Source organism: Vicugna pacos, chromosome 6 (genome assembly GCF_048564905.1).
Source record: "Vicugna pacos chromosome 6, VicPac4, whole genome shotgun sequence".
NCBI lineage: Eukaryota > Metazoa > Chordata > Mammalia > Artiodactyla > Camelidae > Vicugna > Vicugna pacos.
The window spans coordinates 54,326,382-54,344,815 of NC_132992.1; the positions used below are offsets into that span (position 1 = coordinate 54,326,382).

The 18,434-nt window shown below is 41.5% G+C and overlaps 1 protein-coding gene across 1 annotated transcript; it reads left to right on the forward strand.

The window, feature by feature from the left end:
* The first annotated feature begins 3,830 nt into the window (after nucleotides 1-3,830).
* PTGDR (prostaglandin D2 receptor) lies at nucleotides 3,831-13,071 on the forward strand. Its single transcript, XM_006199774.4, has 2 exons — nucleotides 3,831-4,732; nucleotides 11,152-13,071. Exons 1-2 carry the CDS (start codon nucleotides 3,878-3,880, stop codon nucleotides 11,389-11,391), a joined length of 1,095 nt encoding a protein of 364 aa, XP_006199836.1. The 5' UTR covers nucleotides 3,831-3,877; the 3' UTR covers nucleotides 11,392-13,071.
* Nucleotides 13,072-18,434: the final 5,363 nt, after the last annotated feature.

The following is an 18,434-nucleotide window of genomic DNA, read 5'->3' on the forward strand; positions in this document are numbered from 1 at the left end:
CAATGTAAAAGTCACATGACATGACCTTTGCCTTCTTTTATTTGCTGTCTGTTCCTCAGGGCCCACGTATCTCACCCCCATGCCTGGCACAAAGTAAGAGTTCAAAAAATACTTGAGATGTGTGAACAAATTTACTTTTCTTGGCTGCACAGTGAAGCTGTAAAATAAGAGTTCTTAGGAGGAAGGACAGGAGACTGCAAAGTGAAGCCTGAGAACAGGGCAGGGCGAACAAGAGCAAACGGGCAGGAAAGCAGCCGGAAACCCCATGGTAAAGGCCAGTACACTGGCCAGGAGGAAGCCTGTGGTTTCCTGAATTGTGTCCATTCAAAGCCATCAACCTTTAAAGCATGACATACGTAGATCACGTTAAGGATTCACAGCTGTCCCTTCAGTCACACTTTGGAGTTGTTTCCAAAAGGTTGTTTATATTCTTAGGAGAGGTATGGTGGTCGAGGCAGCTGGAGCAGAAAAACAAGACTGCAAAAAATAGGGGTAGAGATGCTTCAGAGAACATCCCCGTACAATGTTCTTAGGGGAAGAGTCTTAAGCCAGAATCCACTGGGCCTCCTCAGGGCAGCTTGGTGGGACTTTAGGAAACTGGAAACATACTGTAAGTAGTATAAATGATGCAAATGTGTGTCTGTCTGAAGAGGAGATGTCAGATTGCATCAGATTCTTGTGTCTTTTTGTTATAGGGCCTGTTTCCTACTTCACCTCATCAACTCGAATGGAACTCGTCCAAATCCATCCTTACTCTTTAGGGGCTGGTGGTGGGGAGGAGAGGTGGCAATGAGAGGGAGACAGAAACTAAGCCCATGGAAGATGTTCTATTAATTGAGTCAATAGGTGTATAAGGATTAGAGAGTGCTCAGCATATATAAATAAGGGCCTATAAATGTTATTTTAATTAGTCTATGCCAAACACTTTATGCTTTCTCAACTTCACAACAACCCCACGAGGTCCTAATAAGTCCCATATTCTATTTTTAAGGAAATAAACTTCGGACACATGAATAAACTACCCCCCGGGTCACACAGCTAGTTCAGAACTATCTGATTCCAAAGCTTGAACTCTTTTGTCTCCATGCCATAGCCTGAATTCCTGGCCAGGCTTTCAGTCTGAAAGTAGCCTCTCGGGCTACACTTAAAGGCTTTTACATTTAAGCCCAAGACTCTTACTTCCTCCCTGAGTCTGCCCATGGCAACAGGCACTGAACCTAAAAATGAGCTTCTTCAAGCCAAGGCATAATTTTCTTGCTTATGTAACAGGAGCCCAGTCATCCTATTCAAATTTCACATCAAAGCCAGTTTCTCTCCTAGAGTATCAAGTGTTAATTAAAGAAACAGGTCACACTTATCACAGTTAATTCCCTACCTCTATGATACACCCAAGTCCAAGGCCAGAAGGGTAGAAATGTTTTCTAGTATCACAAATCAGAGCGAAAAAGCTCCAAACCAAGTCTACTATTTTCTACTTTCAAAATTCATGCTAAAAACTGCAGTTAGACATTACCTACTAAAACAGCCTTCCTACTCTCATTCGAAAAGATACATGCACCGTAATATTTATAGCAGTACTATTTACAATAGTCAACACATGGAAGCAATCTAAATGTCCATTGACAAATGAATGACTGAAGTTGTGGTATATGTATACAATGGAATACTATTCAGCCATAAAAAAAGAATAAAATAACATCATTTGCAGCAACACGGATGGACCTGAAGATTATCATACTAAGTGAAGTAAGCCAGAAAGAGAAATAAAAATACCATATGATTTCACTCTTACGTGGAATCTTTTTTTTTAACATTTTTTATTGATTTATAATCATTTTACAATGTTGTGTCGAATTCCAGTGTTCAGCACAATTTTTCAGTCATTCATGGACATATACACACTCATTGTCACATTTTTTTCTCTGTGATTTATCATAACATTTTGTGTATATTTCCCTGTGCTATACAGTGTAATCTTGTTTATCTATTCTACAATTTTGAAATCCCAGTCTATCCCTTCCCACCCTCTACCCCCCTGGTAACCACAAGTCTGTATTCTCTGTCCATGAGTCTTTAGATTCCACATATGAGCGATCTCATATGGTATTTTTCTTTCTCTTTCTGGCTTACTTCACTTAGAATGACATTCTCTAGGAGCATCCATGTTGCTGCAAATGGCGTTATGTTGTTGGTTTTTATGGCTGAGTAGTATTCCATTGTATAAATATACCACCTCTTCTTTATCCAGTCACCTGTTGATGGACATTTAGGCTGTTTCCATGTTTTGGCTATTGTAAATAGTGCTGCTATGAACATTGGGGTGCAGGTGTCATCCTGAAGTAGATTTCCTTCTGGATACAAGCCCAGGAGTGGGATTCCTGGGTCATATGGTAAGTCTATTCCTAGTCTTTTGAGGAATCTCCACACTGTTTTCCATAGTGGCTGCACCAAACTGCATTCCCACCAGCAGTGTAGGAGGGTTCCCCTTTCACTCTTACATGGACTCTTAAAAAGTGATACAAATGGACTTATTTACAAAACAGAAATAGACTCTTAGACATAGAAAACAAACATGGTTTCCAGATACTAACTATGGTCGCAGATACTAACTAATATATATAATACAGATAACCAACAAGGTTCTACCCTGTAGCACAGGGAACTATATTCAGTACCTTGTAAGGAAAAGGAAAATACACACACACACACACACACACATATACATGTATATATAGCTGAATCACTATGCTGTACACCAGAAATTAACACAACACTGTAAACTTACTATACTTCAATAATAATAATAATAAAGTCTTTCTGAAACATGGGAGAATGCTCACAATTGTGTTGCACTGAGCACTTCCTATGTCTCTACACTTTACATATGTTATCCCTATGCCTCAAAAGAGCCAAGCAGGCTGGTTAGATGTTACTTTTTGTGAGGTTAAGTAACTCCCTCAGGGTCACCCAGGCAGTGAGTAGCAGAACTGGAACTTAAACCCAGGTCTCTCTGTTGACAGCATCAGTGCTCTTAGCTATCCATCTCCCACGTGTCTACACAACCACTCTGATTCATGGTACCCAATATCTCTTGGTTTTCCCTGGAACCACTTCCCTATAATCTTGAGAGGAGAAACCATGGAAGCAAGACAGATGGACTCTATAAATAGAAGATACGGGTTCCAGGTCCAGCTTGGCCAAGTACTTCCTGTCACCTTGGGGGACGACATAAACTTCTAAGATCTGTTACCTCACATTTGCAAAGAAGCTCACTGTTCCTGTTTTAGGATCTCACAGAGAATGCGAGCTAAGGTTTAAGTGTTATGCAAATATTGGCCCCTCCTTAACCTACTAATTCAAAAACTAGTGGGAGCGCTGTCTGAGCCTCCCCTCCGCGCTCATCTTCCGAGTTCTCGGCCACCACCAAACTCCCACCACACCACCACCTCCTCCCTAGTGGCTGCTACTTAATTTCTCCTCTATTTCATTAGTTCTCTTGCCTCTCGGGAAGGACTGGCCTTGGGTGCTGGGGCTCTGGCTACTTTTCTTCTTTCCTTCCGACTCTGGGCCTGAGGGTCGGTCTCTCCTCAGGACCTGGCGCGTCGCGGCCGAACTCTTCGCTCGGCTGCCCGCGCCTCTGCAAAACCTGCGCGGCGTGCGCACCCGCCGTGGGTCCCGCCCCTGGGGGCGGGTGTGACTGGCGAGTTTACATAGGAAGCGACTGTCTAAAGGAACACCCCGCCGCCCGCGGAGCTTCCTCCGCGGCGCAGCTTCTCCCGGCAAGCGGCGCGCCGGGCCGCGAGGGGCTCCTCCGCATCCCGACGCCGGGGCCCCGGCCATTCCGCAGCCTCCTCTTGGGCCTGCCGCGGCTCCCGCCATGAGGCTACCGGTCTACCGGTGCCACAATACCACCTCGGTGGAGAAGGGCAACTCGGCGACGATGGGCGGGGTGCTCTTCAGCGCGGGCCTCCTGGGCAACCTGCTGGCCCTGGGACTGCTGGCGCGCTCTGGGCTGGGGTCGTGCCCGCCGCGCCCACCGCGCCCACCGCGCCCACCGCTTTCGGTCTTCTATGTGCTGGTGTGCGGCCTGACGGTCACCGACTTGCTGGGCAAGTCCCTCGTGAGCCCCTTCGTGCTGGCCGCCTACGCGCAGAACCGAAGCCTGCAGGCGCTCCTGCCTGCATCGGGCAGCTCGCTGTGCCAAGCCTTCGCCTTCATCATGACCTTCTTCGGGCTCGCCTCGACGCTGCAGCTCCTGGCCATGGCCCTGGAGTGCTGGCTTTCCCTGGGGCACCCCTTCTTCTACCGACGGCACATCACCCCGCGCCGGGGCGCGCTAGTGGCACCCGTCGTGGGCGCCTTCTGCCTGGCTTTCTGCGCGCTGCCCTTCGCGGGCGTCGGGAAGTTCGTGCAGTACTGCCCTGGCACCTGGTGCTTCATCCAAATGGTCCACGAGGAGCGCTCGTTGTCGGTGCTGAGCTACTCGGTGCTCTACGCCAGCCTCTTGGCGCTGCTGGTTCTCGCCATCGTGCTGTGCAACCTGAGCGCCATGCGCAACCTCTACGCGATGCACCGCCGGCTTAGGAGGCTCCCGCGCTCGGGTCCCAGGGACCGCGCGGAGCCTGGCGCCCGAGAGAAGGAGGCGACCTCGCAGCCCCTGGAGGAGCTGGATCATCTCCTACTGTTGGCCCTCATGACCGTGCTCTTCACCATCTGCTCCCTGCCTTTAGTTGTGAGTCGCTCCGCGCCAAGGCTGCGGGAGACTGGAGCGCGTGGGATTGAGGGTGTCGGGAGGGTAGGGTGGAGGGCTTGGGACGCGGCGCAAGAAGAGCCAGCAGAGTTTGTTGTTGCGCGCCCTACACAGGGTACCCTACACAGCCCCGAGGGCTTAGAACCCAATTTGTTGAGCGAAAAGAGAGAATGCCACAAAAAGAAAGAGAAAGCCCTAACCCGATGGTGTCCCTTTAGCCCCTCAAAACCTCTCCAGTTGACAGAATCCCCTCCTCTCTGCTTCCTTCTGGGAAAATCTCAGGATTATTTTTGCACCTCAGAACTTTGAGGAGCAGAATTTGGTTCCTCCTTGGCAATACGAGTCCTCTACCACTTCCCGATGGCTAAATCATGTTTTACTTCGTTAGACCTGCCCGTGATTTTAGTGGCACCAGAAATGGGCAAATGGCATCTGGGAATTCTTCTCCCGAGTGTTGGCGTAGAAAGAGAATAAGGGAAGGTGTAATCCTCCCAGAGTGATTTTGCAGAGGTGAGTAACTGAAAGCATAGGTTTTGTTTTTTTAAAACTCGTGCGTAAACTTGGAGGAGTGGCGGACGCTGTTTCGGGCTCTGCCGCCGCGGGAGGTGGCGGCAGTGGAGGCTGAGAGGCTGTTTGGACTAGCAGATGTGTACGTACGTTTCACTTGGTGATGTCGTTTTGAAAACCTGTTTTGACAGGCTTTGTTTCTATCTTGGCGAGCGAGGTGACATGAAAGCCATTATGTTGGCATTCAATTTGCTAATGGGGGTGGTGGTGCAGATTGAATTACCTCGTTGTTTTGAAGGCGTTTCCTACTGAGATCCTGGCCGAGACACCTAGGAGTGACTTAGGCTTGAGAAACTTTTTCAGCGTTAATCCTCTCCCTCTCCTGACTCCATCGTGTACTTGTTCAACATGAACAACATTTAAATAAATTCATTGCCAAGTCAGGGTCTTTGGAGTCCAGAGACATCTGTGAATAAGAAAGTCAAGTTTCTTGCCGGCAGCGTAGCAGTTTTGGACATTACTTTCAAGGTTGGACGAAGGTGAAATAAAATGTGATTTTTCTCTTAAATGAAGGCCCTAGTGTGTGGCAAAGAGTTGTCTGTAGCATCATCATGCAGAGTTAGGATCAGAACGCCCCCAAATAAATAAATAAATACGTCTGTATCTATAGATACAGATACAGGTATAGGCATTTGAAATCTAGCTGTGTTTTTCAGACTCGAGCACGCTCAGACTCATCAGCAGAGCTTTTAAAAACAGAGATGGCTGGACCCCTTCCCCAGAGTTTCTAATTCAGACATTTTTGAAGAATTTAGCAGCTTCTACCTCACCTGCTGATCTGGGGATCACATTTGGAGAACCACACTCTAAAGCAGGAGTTGGCAAACCACAGCCCACAGGACAAAGACATGCCCACTGTTTTTGGGTGGCCCTGGAGTTAAGAATGGTTTCTGTAAATAAATATTTGCCATCAATTTGATAATAGAGGATATGAACTCTGAACCCTCAACTAAATCAAATAATGATTTCAAGGGAAAGAGTCAGTCTTCCCATTAGTAGACATGTATTACCAAATAGTTGTACTCAATTGTTATTATTACATTTTGAATTTCATCAATAAACATTGTGGAAATGAGGGAGGAGAGTATAGTCAGTGGTAGAATGGCTGCTTAGCATGCCCAAGGTCGTGGGTTCAATCCTCGATACTTCCACTGCAAATAACCAAATAAAACTAATTACCTCCCTCCCAAAAATAAATAAACATTTTTTTAAAAAAATATACAGGGGCAAAAACTAAAAGAAAACTTGCTTTAAAAAAATTGTGGAAATGTGTTTTCTCTCTTGCTGGTAAGTACTCACCAGATATTCACTATTTGCCTCTTGCCCCATAAAACCTAAAATATTTGCTCTTTGGCACTTTACAGAATACATTTGCAGACTCCTGCTCTAAAGTAATAGCCTTACCTACCTTAAATGTGATAAAAACAGAAAATAGCCACATGTGCAGAATTATGTCCTGAGTTTGAATGTTTTAGTACGAATAATGCAGAAAGCAGCATGATACAGTGGAAAATAACATTATATCAGGACACGTCTCTAAGGAAACGTGAACAACTCATAGGGGCTTGTGAGGATTGAAGGAAATAATGGATTTGAAAATGATTTTCTAAAGAACTTGTAAAGTTCCAGAGATGTGCAAAGCAGACAGTATTCTTCACAGGAACTATCATTTTCTAGAAAGGATAAGGGCTTTAGCATCAGACATGGGTTTGAATCAGACGTCATCACTTATTAACTATAATAGCAGCTTACTAACCCTTTCAAACCTGTTTCCTCATCTGTAACGAGGATAACCATTCTTGTTTTGTAAGATAGTTATGAAGATTTGAAGTAATATGTATACACAAAATACCTTAACCAAGTGCCTGGCCTCAAAAAAATTAGTATCACTAATTATTATCATTAATTATAACTTCTACTTATTATTGTCTTCTGGATATAGAAAATTAATTAAGAAATATGCTCTTGTGTTATATTTTAAGGCAGTACTTCTCAAATTTGTTTTAGCCTAAGGACCCCCTTTTTACTCTTATAAATCCTTAAGGACCCAAAGAGCTTCTATTTATGTGGATTATATCTATTAGAATTTATTATATTAGAAAGTAAAAATAAGAAAATTTTTCAATATTATTGCAAAACAAGTTAAGATATACTTATTTCTTGTTTTTGCATGGGTAAAGGAGAGCTGGGATTTCAAAATGATTCAATGTGTGATAATGAAGTTGCAGAGATTACAGCAGGTAACATGGGAAAACATGTTAAGAGCACAAAAGTACTGAAAACAGTCTCTGAAAACAGTCTCTGAATATATATATATATAAACCCTATTACCTTAGAAGGGCCTAGAAAACGCAAGGGTACACAGTATATGTTCCATTAGCAATGAGAGTGATGATGTCATTCATTACACATCAGGCAGCCTCTGTAAAACTCACATTGTACACTTACGGGAGGATGAAAGTGAAAAAGAAAAATAACATCTTTTTATGAAAATAGCTTTGACCCCACAGAAGGGGTATCAGAGACCCTCACTCTTTGAAAACCACTTTTCTAAGGAACAGATTTAGTGACTGGAAAAAAATAAGGCTGTGTGTGAAGGGGGGTAAATGTCAAGAAAAAACTTGTTCATAGCATAAATATTGTATTTCATTAAGCCAATGAAAAATTTGTTAGAATATGGTTTTTTTAAGTTAATTTTGCTATAATGCTGGATTAGAGCACGATACTTAACTAGATTGAATTCTCATATTTCCAATTTGATACAATAAGAAGAAAGTATAGAGAATATGGGGGGAACTTTAGGGGCAGTTTGTAGTTTGTTCTCTAATGCGTATAACATATTTTCATCAAAATTATTTTCACCTTAGAAAACCACTGTGTTTTGAAGGTTGGTAGGGAGCAGGGATGGATGAGAAAGGATGTTCATGTATAGATTCGATGTAATAGTTGAGAAGTTTAGAAGCCAAGTAAAGGTAAGCATAAGCGTGTGTAATTGCATATATCAGAATCCATCGACACAGAGAAGTGGTGAAAGACATCCTGCGTGCATTGAGATAACTTGTGTGTGTATTTCATTTTGGATGGTATGTTTGGGATGCTTCTTCCAGAGAAGGCTGTTAAAGTCGTGTAAGGGATAGTAGTGAGAAACTGGCCAGAGAAAAGGGTGGGAAGTGGATTTAAAGAGATAGATAAAGGGTGGCATCTAGGATGTTGTGATGGATGAACTGGATGGGAAAGGGCATTGGAATCAAGGTTGCTGTCCTGGCAGGAGCAATATTTTTTTCATGGACCCCTAATTCCAACAGAGGGCGCACTTCTCACATCGATTCTCTATGCATATCTTGAACTGGGTATTTAAAACAAGCCAGATGTTGCTGGGGAGGGTATAGCTCAGTGGTGGAGTGCATGCTTTTTCAAGGTCCTGGGTTCAATCCCCAGTATTTCCATTAAAATAAATAAGTAAATAAAAAACATAATTATCTCCCCCCAAAACAAAACCTTAATTAATTAATTAATTAAAATATTTTTTAAAAAACCAAGCCAGGTGTATATTCTGAGGTTATTCATTATTCAAGCCCTCTCTTAGAGAAGCAGTTTATAAAGTATGTTCTAGAGAATACTCCTGATCAGCAGAGATTTTCTGAAAGTGTAGAATGTGTTCAAGCTGATATCTTGTGAGAATGAATAAAATATGTACTTTGGTCATTGTCATAAATGAATAAATTTATGTCATTTTTTTAGTAAAACCCACAAATAAAAATAAATAAATAAAATTAGAATGTCAGGTGTAGACTCATACACTTCGAAGACAAATCAAGTGACTTAAAAATACAAATAACCTAATAATATGCAATAAAATTGACATGGATAAATACTGCACAGAAGTATTTGTCTTGATAAGTGTCATTCAGTTACCCAGATCCAAACTAATGAAGCATTCTCAAATAGTGAGAATTGTATCTTGCTGCACTCCACTTTGAGAAGAAAGGAGCAAATGTAGAGACAAAGTCATGTAAAGTGTTTGCTTTTTCAATCAACTTGGATGTGTAGCCTGTTGTCATCCATTTATTCATTCAGCTCAAATCTGGTACCTACAACTGTAATTCATTTTGGGGATATAAAATGAGAAAAACACCATATCTACCCACATAAGCTGTAATACTGCGGGTGAGAGGGAGTGATTAGGGACATAAGGGAGTTTAGAGAAGAAAAGGATTCACTTCTAATTGATAAAATAATAATACTAGCTAATTGTCGAGTTATTATTATATGCTAGGACCTGTTCTCAAGGTTTTACTCATACTATCTCATTCAAGCTTCATAACAATCCTGGAAGGTAGGTGCAATTATCCCCATTGTATAAATGCTGAAAAGGAATAACTTTCCTGAAGTCACATAGGCAGTGAGGGATTCAAACCCAGATAATCCAACTCAAACTGATTTGCTTGGCCATCACGTCAAAAAGGCTTCATGAAGGGGGTAATATTTTAAGTCGACCTGGAAAGAAGGTAGGATTTGGGCACATAATCAGTTTACACATCTGTAAAATGGGTATAATGAACATACATCTCAGGACTTTTGTGGAGAAGAAATGAAGTTTTTAAAGTAAAGTGCTTAGGACCGTGCCCGGGAATATTAAGTTCTGTGTGGGCATTAGCCATTATTATTACTAAGTATTATTAAGTCATGATTATATGGGGGAAGGGCTTCCAGATAAAATCTGCCTTCCTAAGTCCATTAGTTGGGAGTCTCTGAGCCTGCTGAAATGCTCTATAGAAAAGAGAATAAAAAGAAAAGGATACAGTTATGGGAACATACGTCTTCTCATATCCCTTGATTGCCTTGAATGAGTCTGGTCTGTGCATTTATTCTTATTTCCTCCCATTAACTTTGAATTTGCGTATTTTCTGGCCCATTACAGTCCATTTTGTCCCGTGATGGATTCAGAATCTCAGTGGGCACAGGTAAAGTAAGAGCAGGGAGAAAAAGTGGCTGGCCTCCAACCGAGTGGCAGGCAGTAGTCCTGCTGGTCTTGACAGGAGTGACAGCTGAATGGCAGGAAAAGATGAGGGATGAGGCAGTTTGCAGGGCCCCAGGAGGCCACAGAGACCTCACGAAAGAGCAGGACAGTAGGTGTGGCTGGGCACTGGTTAAGTAGGCATATATTTCTATGTGTTTTTTCCTTCCTAGCCTGAAAAGAAGATGCCAACCACAGAAAGATAAGCATCTGTGCTAAGAATAAGTAGAGTAACTTACATGAGTTGACTTGAGTTCTTTCCCAAGTTTCCTGTCTTCCCATTGGACTATTTCCTCTCTCTTCCCATTGATTAAAGGTTTCTGTTTCATTGGTGTCTCCACACATGTTCACAAAGGTGATTTATTTCAGGGCTAACTAAGAAGAGAGGACAGGAGGCAGACAGAAGAAGGGAGAGAATTTGTATCTATGGGAGTGTGGTGACCCTGTTTGTAAAGGATTCAGTGCACTGGGTTTGTCCCACTTCAGCTCTTCCTCTGCATGGCCAGGCAGGGACCTGGCAAAGCCTGCCCTGCAGCACTCACCCCAGAGAGAGCAGCTCCAGGGACTTAGTCGGGGCTCCCAGGAGGACTTGACTTCCACTGAGCCTCCCCACTCAGCCCTGTACCTTCCCGGCTCCCTACTTGCACCCATCCACTGCAGTGGCCTTAGCTGCTTATAGATTTACCCAAAATGAATATTCCAAGCCAAGATTCCATATTCTTACAGAAAAGCAAATATCTCCTAAGTAAAGTAAACGAATGTATTGCGGCCATCAACCTTTCGCTCTCCTAATCAAATGCTTTTTCTTTGAAAACAGTATCGTGCTTACTATGGAGCGTTTAAAACTGTCCGTGAGAAAAATACAACTGCTGAAGAAGCTGAAGACCTCCTAGCCTTGCGCTTTCTCTCTGTGATCTCAATTGTGGACCCATGGATTTTTATCATTTTCAGAACGTCAGTATTTCGAATGTTTTTCCACAAGATTTTCATAAGGCCTCTTCTGTATAGAAATTGCCACAGCGATTCTTGCCAAGGTAATGTGGAATCCAGTCTGTGACAGTGTTTTACTCTCTCTGGGAAGCTCAGGAATATATCGCATCTTCTGGCAAAGAATTGTGATAAAAAAAAAATCTTGCAATTTATATCCTTACAAGTTATATCATAACAAGATGCCTAAATGTATTTTCAAAAGTATTTGATTGACCTTAGTGAGTTGTCACTCTATATTCATGAACCAATTCAGTGGATTTTGAGTTATTGATAGCAACTGCAATTTCATATATTATAAACAATGTTGAAAATCTTAACACAATGCTTTAATTGTTCCAATATTTGCACTTGGTGTCCCTAATTTTTTAGAGAGGTCTTGAGATGTCTGGGTCTTTACTTAAATCCAGTAGAAACACCACCATTTACAACTATGTGATGGGTGTTCTTAAAATTTCTTACACTCTTCATTTCTAGGGAACCTCATTTGTTTATTTTGTATCACAGTTGCCCCCATTTAAGTCTTTTCTTTGCCTATTGGTGCAGGTATAGCCTGAATTATAGCTGCTCCTCCAAGAAGGGAAGTGGGAAATATAACCAGGTCCAGTGTTTGGACGGTCTGTCTCCCCAGCCATTCTCTGAGAGAATGCTCACTGCCTTGTGTGAAGAGGTGAAGCTATAAATAAGTAAACACAGGGCAAGATGTGACTATGGCCTACAACCCTGAGAAGAAAAAATTATTTTTATCATTTGAAGTCCAATTTCTTGTGATTTGAGGTAGGGGTGTCAGTAGGAATGAAAACTTGGGAGTGAGCTACTAAATGTTTCACTTTTGGAAACTCCATTTTATAGATTTATCATATCTATGGATTCTTTGCTGGGGGAGGGACTTACGGTTCTTTGATAAGCAGTGACGTATGAATTCCCAGAGAGCCGTTTTACTACCTTTGCCTGTGATCCAGCCTGTCATTCAGCACAGCAACAGGCCCACTCGGGACTCAGTCAGCCTCAGCTGGGAGCGATGGCAATGACCTTCACATCTACCTGTCCACAGCCATGTTCTGCTCTTGGTGGCGACAGTAAGATCTTATTGAGGTTCCAGAGAGCCAGGCCTTCAAACTAGAACAGAATGTGGCTCAGATGGAGTACAACCAAGCACTTTAATTGCACATTTAAGTGTTTACAAAGGTTAGTAACACTATAACCAAAAGGGAAAAGTGGGGAAAACACGGCTGCAGCTGTTAAACCAATTAAGAGGCTGTAGACCCAGCTTGCAGGTAAGAACACTCACCTTCGGTGACAAGAACATATAGGGGTGTCAGAGGGGTTTCAACATCTCTGGGGTCCCCTTGTACCCGACACACTCGGACTCGGAGCTAGAAAGCTGGCTACATTTGAGTAGCCCGAGACCCTCATTCAGCCATCCCTTTCAAAGAGCGGAGTATTTGCCTTATATCCAGCTTAGCAGTAGACCCATTTTTCACTCTGGTTTATCTTAGAGGTGGTATAACTTGGATCTATATGTGTTATTTCTTGTTTGTAGCAAAACTGTGAAATGGCCAGTTTAGGAATACATGAATTATAATTTGAGAGTGTGTCGTGATGGAAAATGCACTTGTTTTCAAGTTTAACTCTCGTTTGTATATTTAATGTGTGAGTACATTTGTATTTTATTGTCAGAGGAATTGCATATTTTTGTGCTCCCCTTTTGGAAGGTGTGTTATGATAACTGTCAAGATCATTTCAAAGTTCCCAGACAAATCAATAAACACAATTTTATAATATTTTGCAAAGAAAATTACTTTTCTTTAAATGAAAGAAAGGGTTTAGTTTTGGGGTTTTGTTTTTTGAGTGAACAGTTGCCAGCAGTCTTTCATTCTCTAGTGGTTTAATACCGTGGGATTTTATAGGCTTTTCTATTAGCATATGTATTTTTTTAAACAAATTTGCATAGGTTTATCCAAGAACTTGGTAGTCTTTTCTGTTTAATACAGAATATAGATAGACCGTCTGGATGAAATCCACGTTAAAAGTTAACTATTCAATGTTCTTCATTGATTGATTCATTAGATCATTAAGTAAGTCTTAATTGACACATACCTTGTGCCAGGCAATTGATTACGTACTAAGAGAAAAAAATACATGAGACTCAGTCCTAGCCTAAGAGTTGCTCATTGTCCAGTGGAGGAGACAGGGATGTAAACAATTATAACACAGAATTGAAATTCCAACAGTACATGTGCACACACAGTCCTATTAGAAGAGGAGTGCCAACTAGGGACGGGATGTGGGGTTATAAAAGATGCTTACCTTAAGCATCTTGATATTTGATGCTTAAGTCAAGTACTGAAGACGGGTAGGAATTTTGACCCCTAGTTGAAAACTGAACAAAGGACAAAAATAGACAGCTTACATAAGAGGAAATGCATATAGTTAATAAATGTAGAAAAAAATTCCTGTCCAATCAAAGAAGTGCAAAATTAAAATCAAGTTATCAAGGACCACACACAAAAATAATTATGACTCTCAATAACAGAGAGGCTGTTATTAAGTAAAAGGAATATCCATGCTCCCCTGGTGAGTTTGTAAATGTGTCCACCTTTTCTTGATAGCAACCTGATAGTGCATATCAAGAGCCTAAAGTGTTCTTTTTTTCCATTCCAGTGACTCCACTCAAGAATTCTCTCCCAGAAAATAATCAGAGGGGCTGTCACAGTTAATGTGCAGAACTCTTCCTTGTAATGTTCTTTATAATAGCAAAAAAAAAAAAGAAAAAAGAAAAGGAAACCATCTAGATGACTGAAACAAGGGTTAAACTCAAACAAATATATATATGTATATATATATACATATACACACACAAATACATGAAAATTATGCAGCCATTAAAAAGTTTTCAAATAATTTCTAAAAATTAAAAAGCTTATACTGTAATTCTAGGTGAAAAAAAAAAGCATGATACAAACTATTTTAAGGTATGATCCACAAATATATATGCATAGAAAATATATTGAAAAAATAAAGAAAGTATGAACCCCAGTGAACTTTTTTAATGGACATTTCCCCCATAATTCTTTGTATTCCAGGTTTTAAAATAATAAGTCAATATTTCTTTCACATGAATTTTTTTTTAAAAGAATGAATAGAAATGGGCTGAGAAGACAAGGGGGAAAGGCATGAAGGGAAAGCTTTCTAGATTAAAGGAATGGTATGTGTAAAGCCAGGCAGAAATAAAGGACTATGGCATGTCCAGGCTTAACCAGCAGCTCCATTTGGCAGAAGCTTGGGAGTTATGAGCAGAGGAGGCAGGAAGAGAGGCTGAAAAGAGAGGCAGTTTTCATACTATAAGGGGTGTTGGGTGTGGCAGAGGAGGGTTGGGGTACTTGTAGCCCTGCATACTTGCTGGAGACTTTGAAGCCAGGGTGCAGTCAGCATAGAGTTGGAGGAAGGTCATGCTGGTGGCATGGACTGTGGGTGGGCAGGTAGGGGCATCAGATGAGGTGGGAGTGGTTGTGCAGTCGGTGCAGGAGACCAGGGCACTGGCTAAGGAAGTAAGTGGGACTCACTAGTTTGGCTGCTTGCCTGACAGTGGTCTGCATCAGCTGAGAAGAAAGGGCCCCTTTGGATGATCTTTCCACTTGGAGGAGGCACAAAGACCCCATAATATGCAGGCCTGGGTGTGCCCTGCTGTTAGGGAGGGAAAGAGGTGAAGAGGAGCTGAAGTCAAGCAGTGGCAGGGAGAGGTGAGCTGTGCAGCTTTTTAGTAGGTAAGGCTGATGGGAGGATTCCAACTTCTGACTCAGTTTTGCCTTTATTCTTCTTTCAATATACTCAGGGACAAGTTAAGGCAGGGGAAAATTCTGGAAAATCTCTTTTCCTTTTTTTTTTCTCCTTACATTCCCAAGAAGATTGCAGTTACTGACTTTAAAGAAGTTTCTGGGCCATCTGTGGATTTTAATTACATACTACTCAGCCACATTAATAAACAGCTAACAGTTAGGACTATTATTTAGTTCCAAATGTCCATCAAAGGCTGACTGGGCCAGGTATTCCTGAAGCTTGAGGGGCGAGAAAGGCTCCAACACATACTAAGCAGTGAGATGGCCTCAGACACTCACTAGCCACACAGCCTCTTTGCTCATTTAATTGAAGATTTCTGTGCTCTAGGCCAGTGCTTTTTCAAGGTGTGGTCCTAGACGGGCAGTGTCAGAATCTCTTGCAACTTGTTAGAATCATACATTCTCTGACCCCACCCAATGCCTACTCAATCAGAATCTTGGGAGGTGGGCTCTGCAGACTGGGCTTTAACACACCCTCCAGGTGATTCTCATGCATGTTCAAATCTGAGAACCGCTGCTCCACCAAAAAAAGAAAATACACCCCCACAAAAAACAAACAATATGCAAAAGACTCCCCATCCATAATGTTTCTCTGACCTCTGATTCTCGGATCTTTTCAGTTGTAGGTAATCACTGACACCTGACTCCCAATAGCACTTTATCTGTAATGTTCACAAGGCTGATACAATATTTACATACAGGTTGCTCTCATGGATCATGAATTTAGGTGCTCTAAGTACTAATGACAGTGAGGAGCCTTTGGCCCATGGAGGGTAAGATGCCCCCTCAGACGTGCTGCTGCTTCATCCTCCTGCAGATGCTTGTTGGGCCCAACCCTGACAGTTGTTCTGTGGTGAAAGAAAACCAACTAAAGGGCACTCCTTCACAAAACACATTATCAGAGATTTTATCTAAAAATGAGCTTTCATTAGGGAATTAATGCTTTATTTTTAACTCTCTATAGAAATCTCCATTAAAACATGTATAGCTATTTCTAAAGTTTTGTAATTTGACCTTTATATATTTTTAGAAATACATTCTATGTTCCATCCTCCTTTCCAGGCTTCAAAATATTTGAGGACTACATACTCACTCATATTTTATTTTTTTCCCCTAAAAACATGAACTGTGGAAGGGCAAAAATAGATTATAAACATACATTGATTAAAAGTTTCCCTCTCTCATGATTTCCCAAAAACATAAGTATACTTAATAAGAGGTTGCAATAACTTGGTCTGAGATTTCTCTGTATCTGAGAGGAACGGTCTTGCTTTGGCATAAAAGAATTTTTCTCATATTTTTGGGTAGAATTTTTCTACCCAAAGGTGAGAATAATAAAATACAAGAGAAAATATTTTTGCTCCATATTTTTCCTACTGTCATAGACATTCTGGAAATTAACGTGTGTTTCAGTGTTATCCAGGAAGTGGAAATTCACAATTAACAGTATAAAAAGATTATTAGGCAATTCAAAGACTGTACAAACAGCTTTGTCTTACTGGCGCAGAGTGTTTGGTGCCTTCTCTTGTAATTCCTCTCAGGAGTGAGGCTGGGATTGCGGGCCTGGGTATTCCCAGTACGACCTCTGGTGGAGGAAAGCTGAATTTACAGGTAAGGGGTGGTAAGTAGTAAAGGCTTACTCTCTCTGCTTTTCCACAATTGCCTAACTTGAAACAAATCAGCAGATCTCACGTGATATCAGTGAGGTGAAAGTTTCAATCTGCCAGACAATTTTTTTAAAAACTACATATACTCAGGAGTCAGTCTAGCCTTAAAGATATTTGCAGTGAATCCATCCATGCTCTGGTTACAGAGTAAGTGAAATCAAATATAGAAAGAAGAAATGAACTTGATTTTATTATTTTTTTTTTACTTTTTGCTACTTAAATCCTAAAACCAGTGAAAATAATAAGATACAGTCAAGTCAAAATCTTATAAGAAAGTATATTTTAATTCAAGCTCATAGGGCCTTATAATGATTCTTAATTCATAGAAAGCTTTTAGAATTAATTGGAAACAGAACAAATTAGAAGTTAAAAATAATACAATGTAGGATAAATGTTGCAGTATGGGGCAAAGATCTTAAAACCCTAAATCAAAGTGATGTTTAAGATTAGTCTAGTAGTGCATTGTATAGATACCTGGGCAAACAATGAGATTGGTAATTTGCTGACATCAATTTCTTATTGGTACAAAATAGGATATGAAAACAGTAAGTGCCATGCAACACAATTCGCAATGAACTGGGGAAGACTTCTTTAACTCCCCCAGATTTAAAAATCACTGAGTTCTCAATTAGGTTAAAAAGACAAAAGTGCAATGATTTACTGGTTGTAATTGACATCCAAAATAAAATGACCTCCTGCAAAAACTAAAATGGGACAAATATCTAGCCTTCAAATGGGAACAAATGGTAATATCAGGCAAAGTAGAATTTAAGGTAAGTTTTAAATAGTTAAATGGTTAAAAAGTCAATCTGTGGCTATAAGATACAATACAAGTGACTACCTTACAGCCTTGACTTATTTTTACCAAACAATATGGCAATAAAAATACAAAAGAAAAAGCACTAGCAACATAAGAAATTGAAAAATCACTATTGTTACGATTTTCACTCTACCATCAGTCAAAAGTAGATCAAATGACAAAGACATTTATTTACATGTATTTCTATTTTTGTTGTCCCATCACTCAAAACTCAGATGATTTTTATTCAGTATTATATATTGAGGATGGTCTGTCTGTAAGCATAGGCTGACACAGACCTGCCATTCACTTTGGAGGCCTTGTAAGTACCACCAAAAAGACATGAAGTGACTCCCAGAGCAGCTCAAACCCACTCTCAACAGCTTGAGCGACTGTAAAAGATATATGCCTTATGTAAAATGATATGGTGGGCAGAGAGAATGAACAGTGTTTCAAACACGAGCTTCACACTCAAAGTCATAACGTTATGGCTCTTTCCAGTTTGGACCCAATGAAGGTCCTCCTGTCGGTGTTGCTTGCACCAACAGAACTCGACTGAGATCAGTTCAGACCCTAGGAAAGGCTTTATTCCTTGATCAAAGTCTGGAGGGGCGGGCTCCCGCCCTGGAGCACAGGCTCTGCGCACACGCTGTGGGCGGGGCCGCTCCACGGGGATTTCCCCAGCGGGAGGGGGCGGGGTTTCCGCGTGTGGGCGCAGCTGAGCTGCTCCGGCGCCAGGTCGCACGCCGTGCGGGGCGCAGCGTCTCTGCGCACGGCCGCCGCCATCTTGAACTGAGGTGTGGCGCAG

What these genes read in the sequence shown, in the direction of transcription:
- PTGDR (XM_006199774.4), top strand. Translation starts at nt 3,878, where the DNA reads ATGAGGCTACCGGTCTACCGGTGCCACAATACCACCTCGGTGGAGAAG. An exon ending in TCTGCTCCCTGCCTTTAGTT is followed by an intron (nt 4,733 to 11,151) that starts GTGAGTCGCTCC and finishes CTTTGAAAACAG; the next exon opens with TATCGTGCTTACTATGGAGC.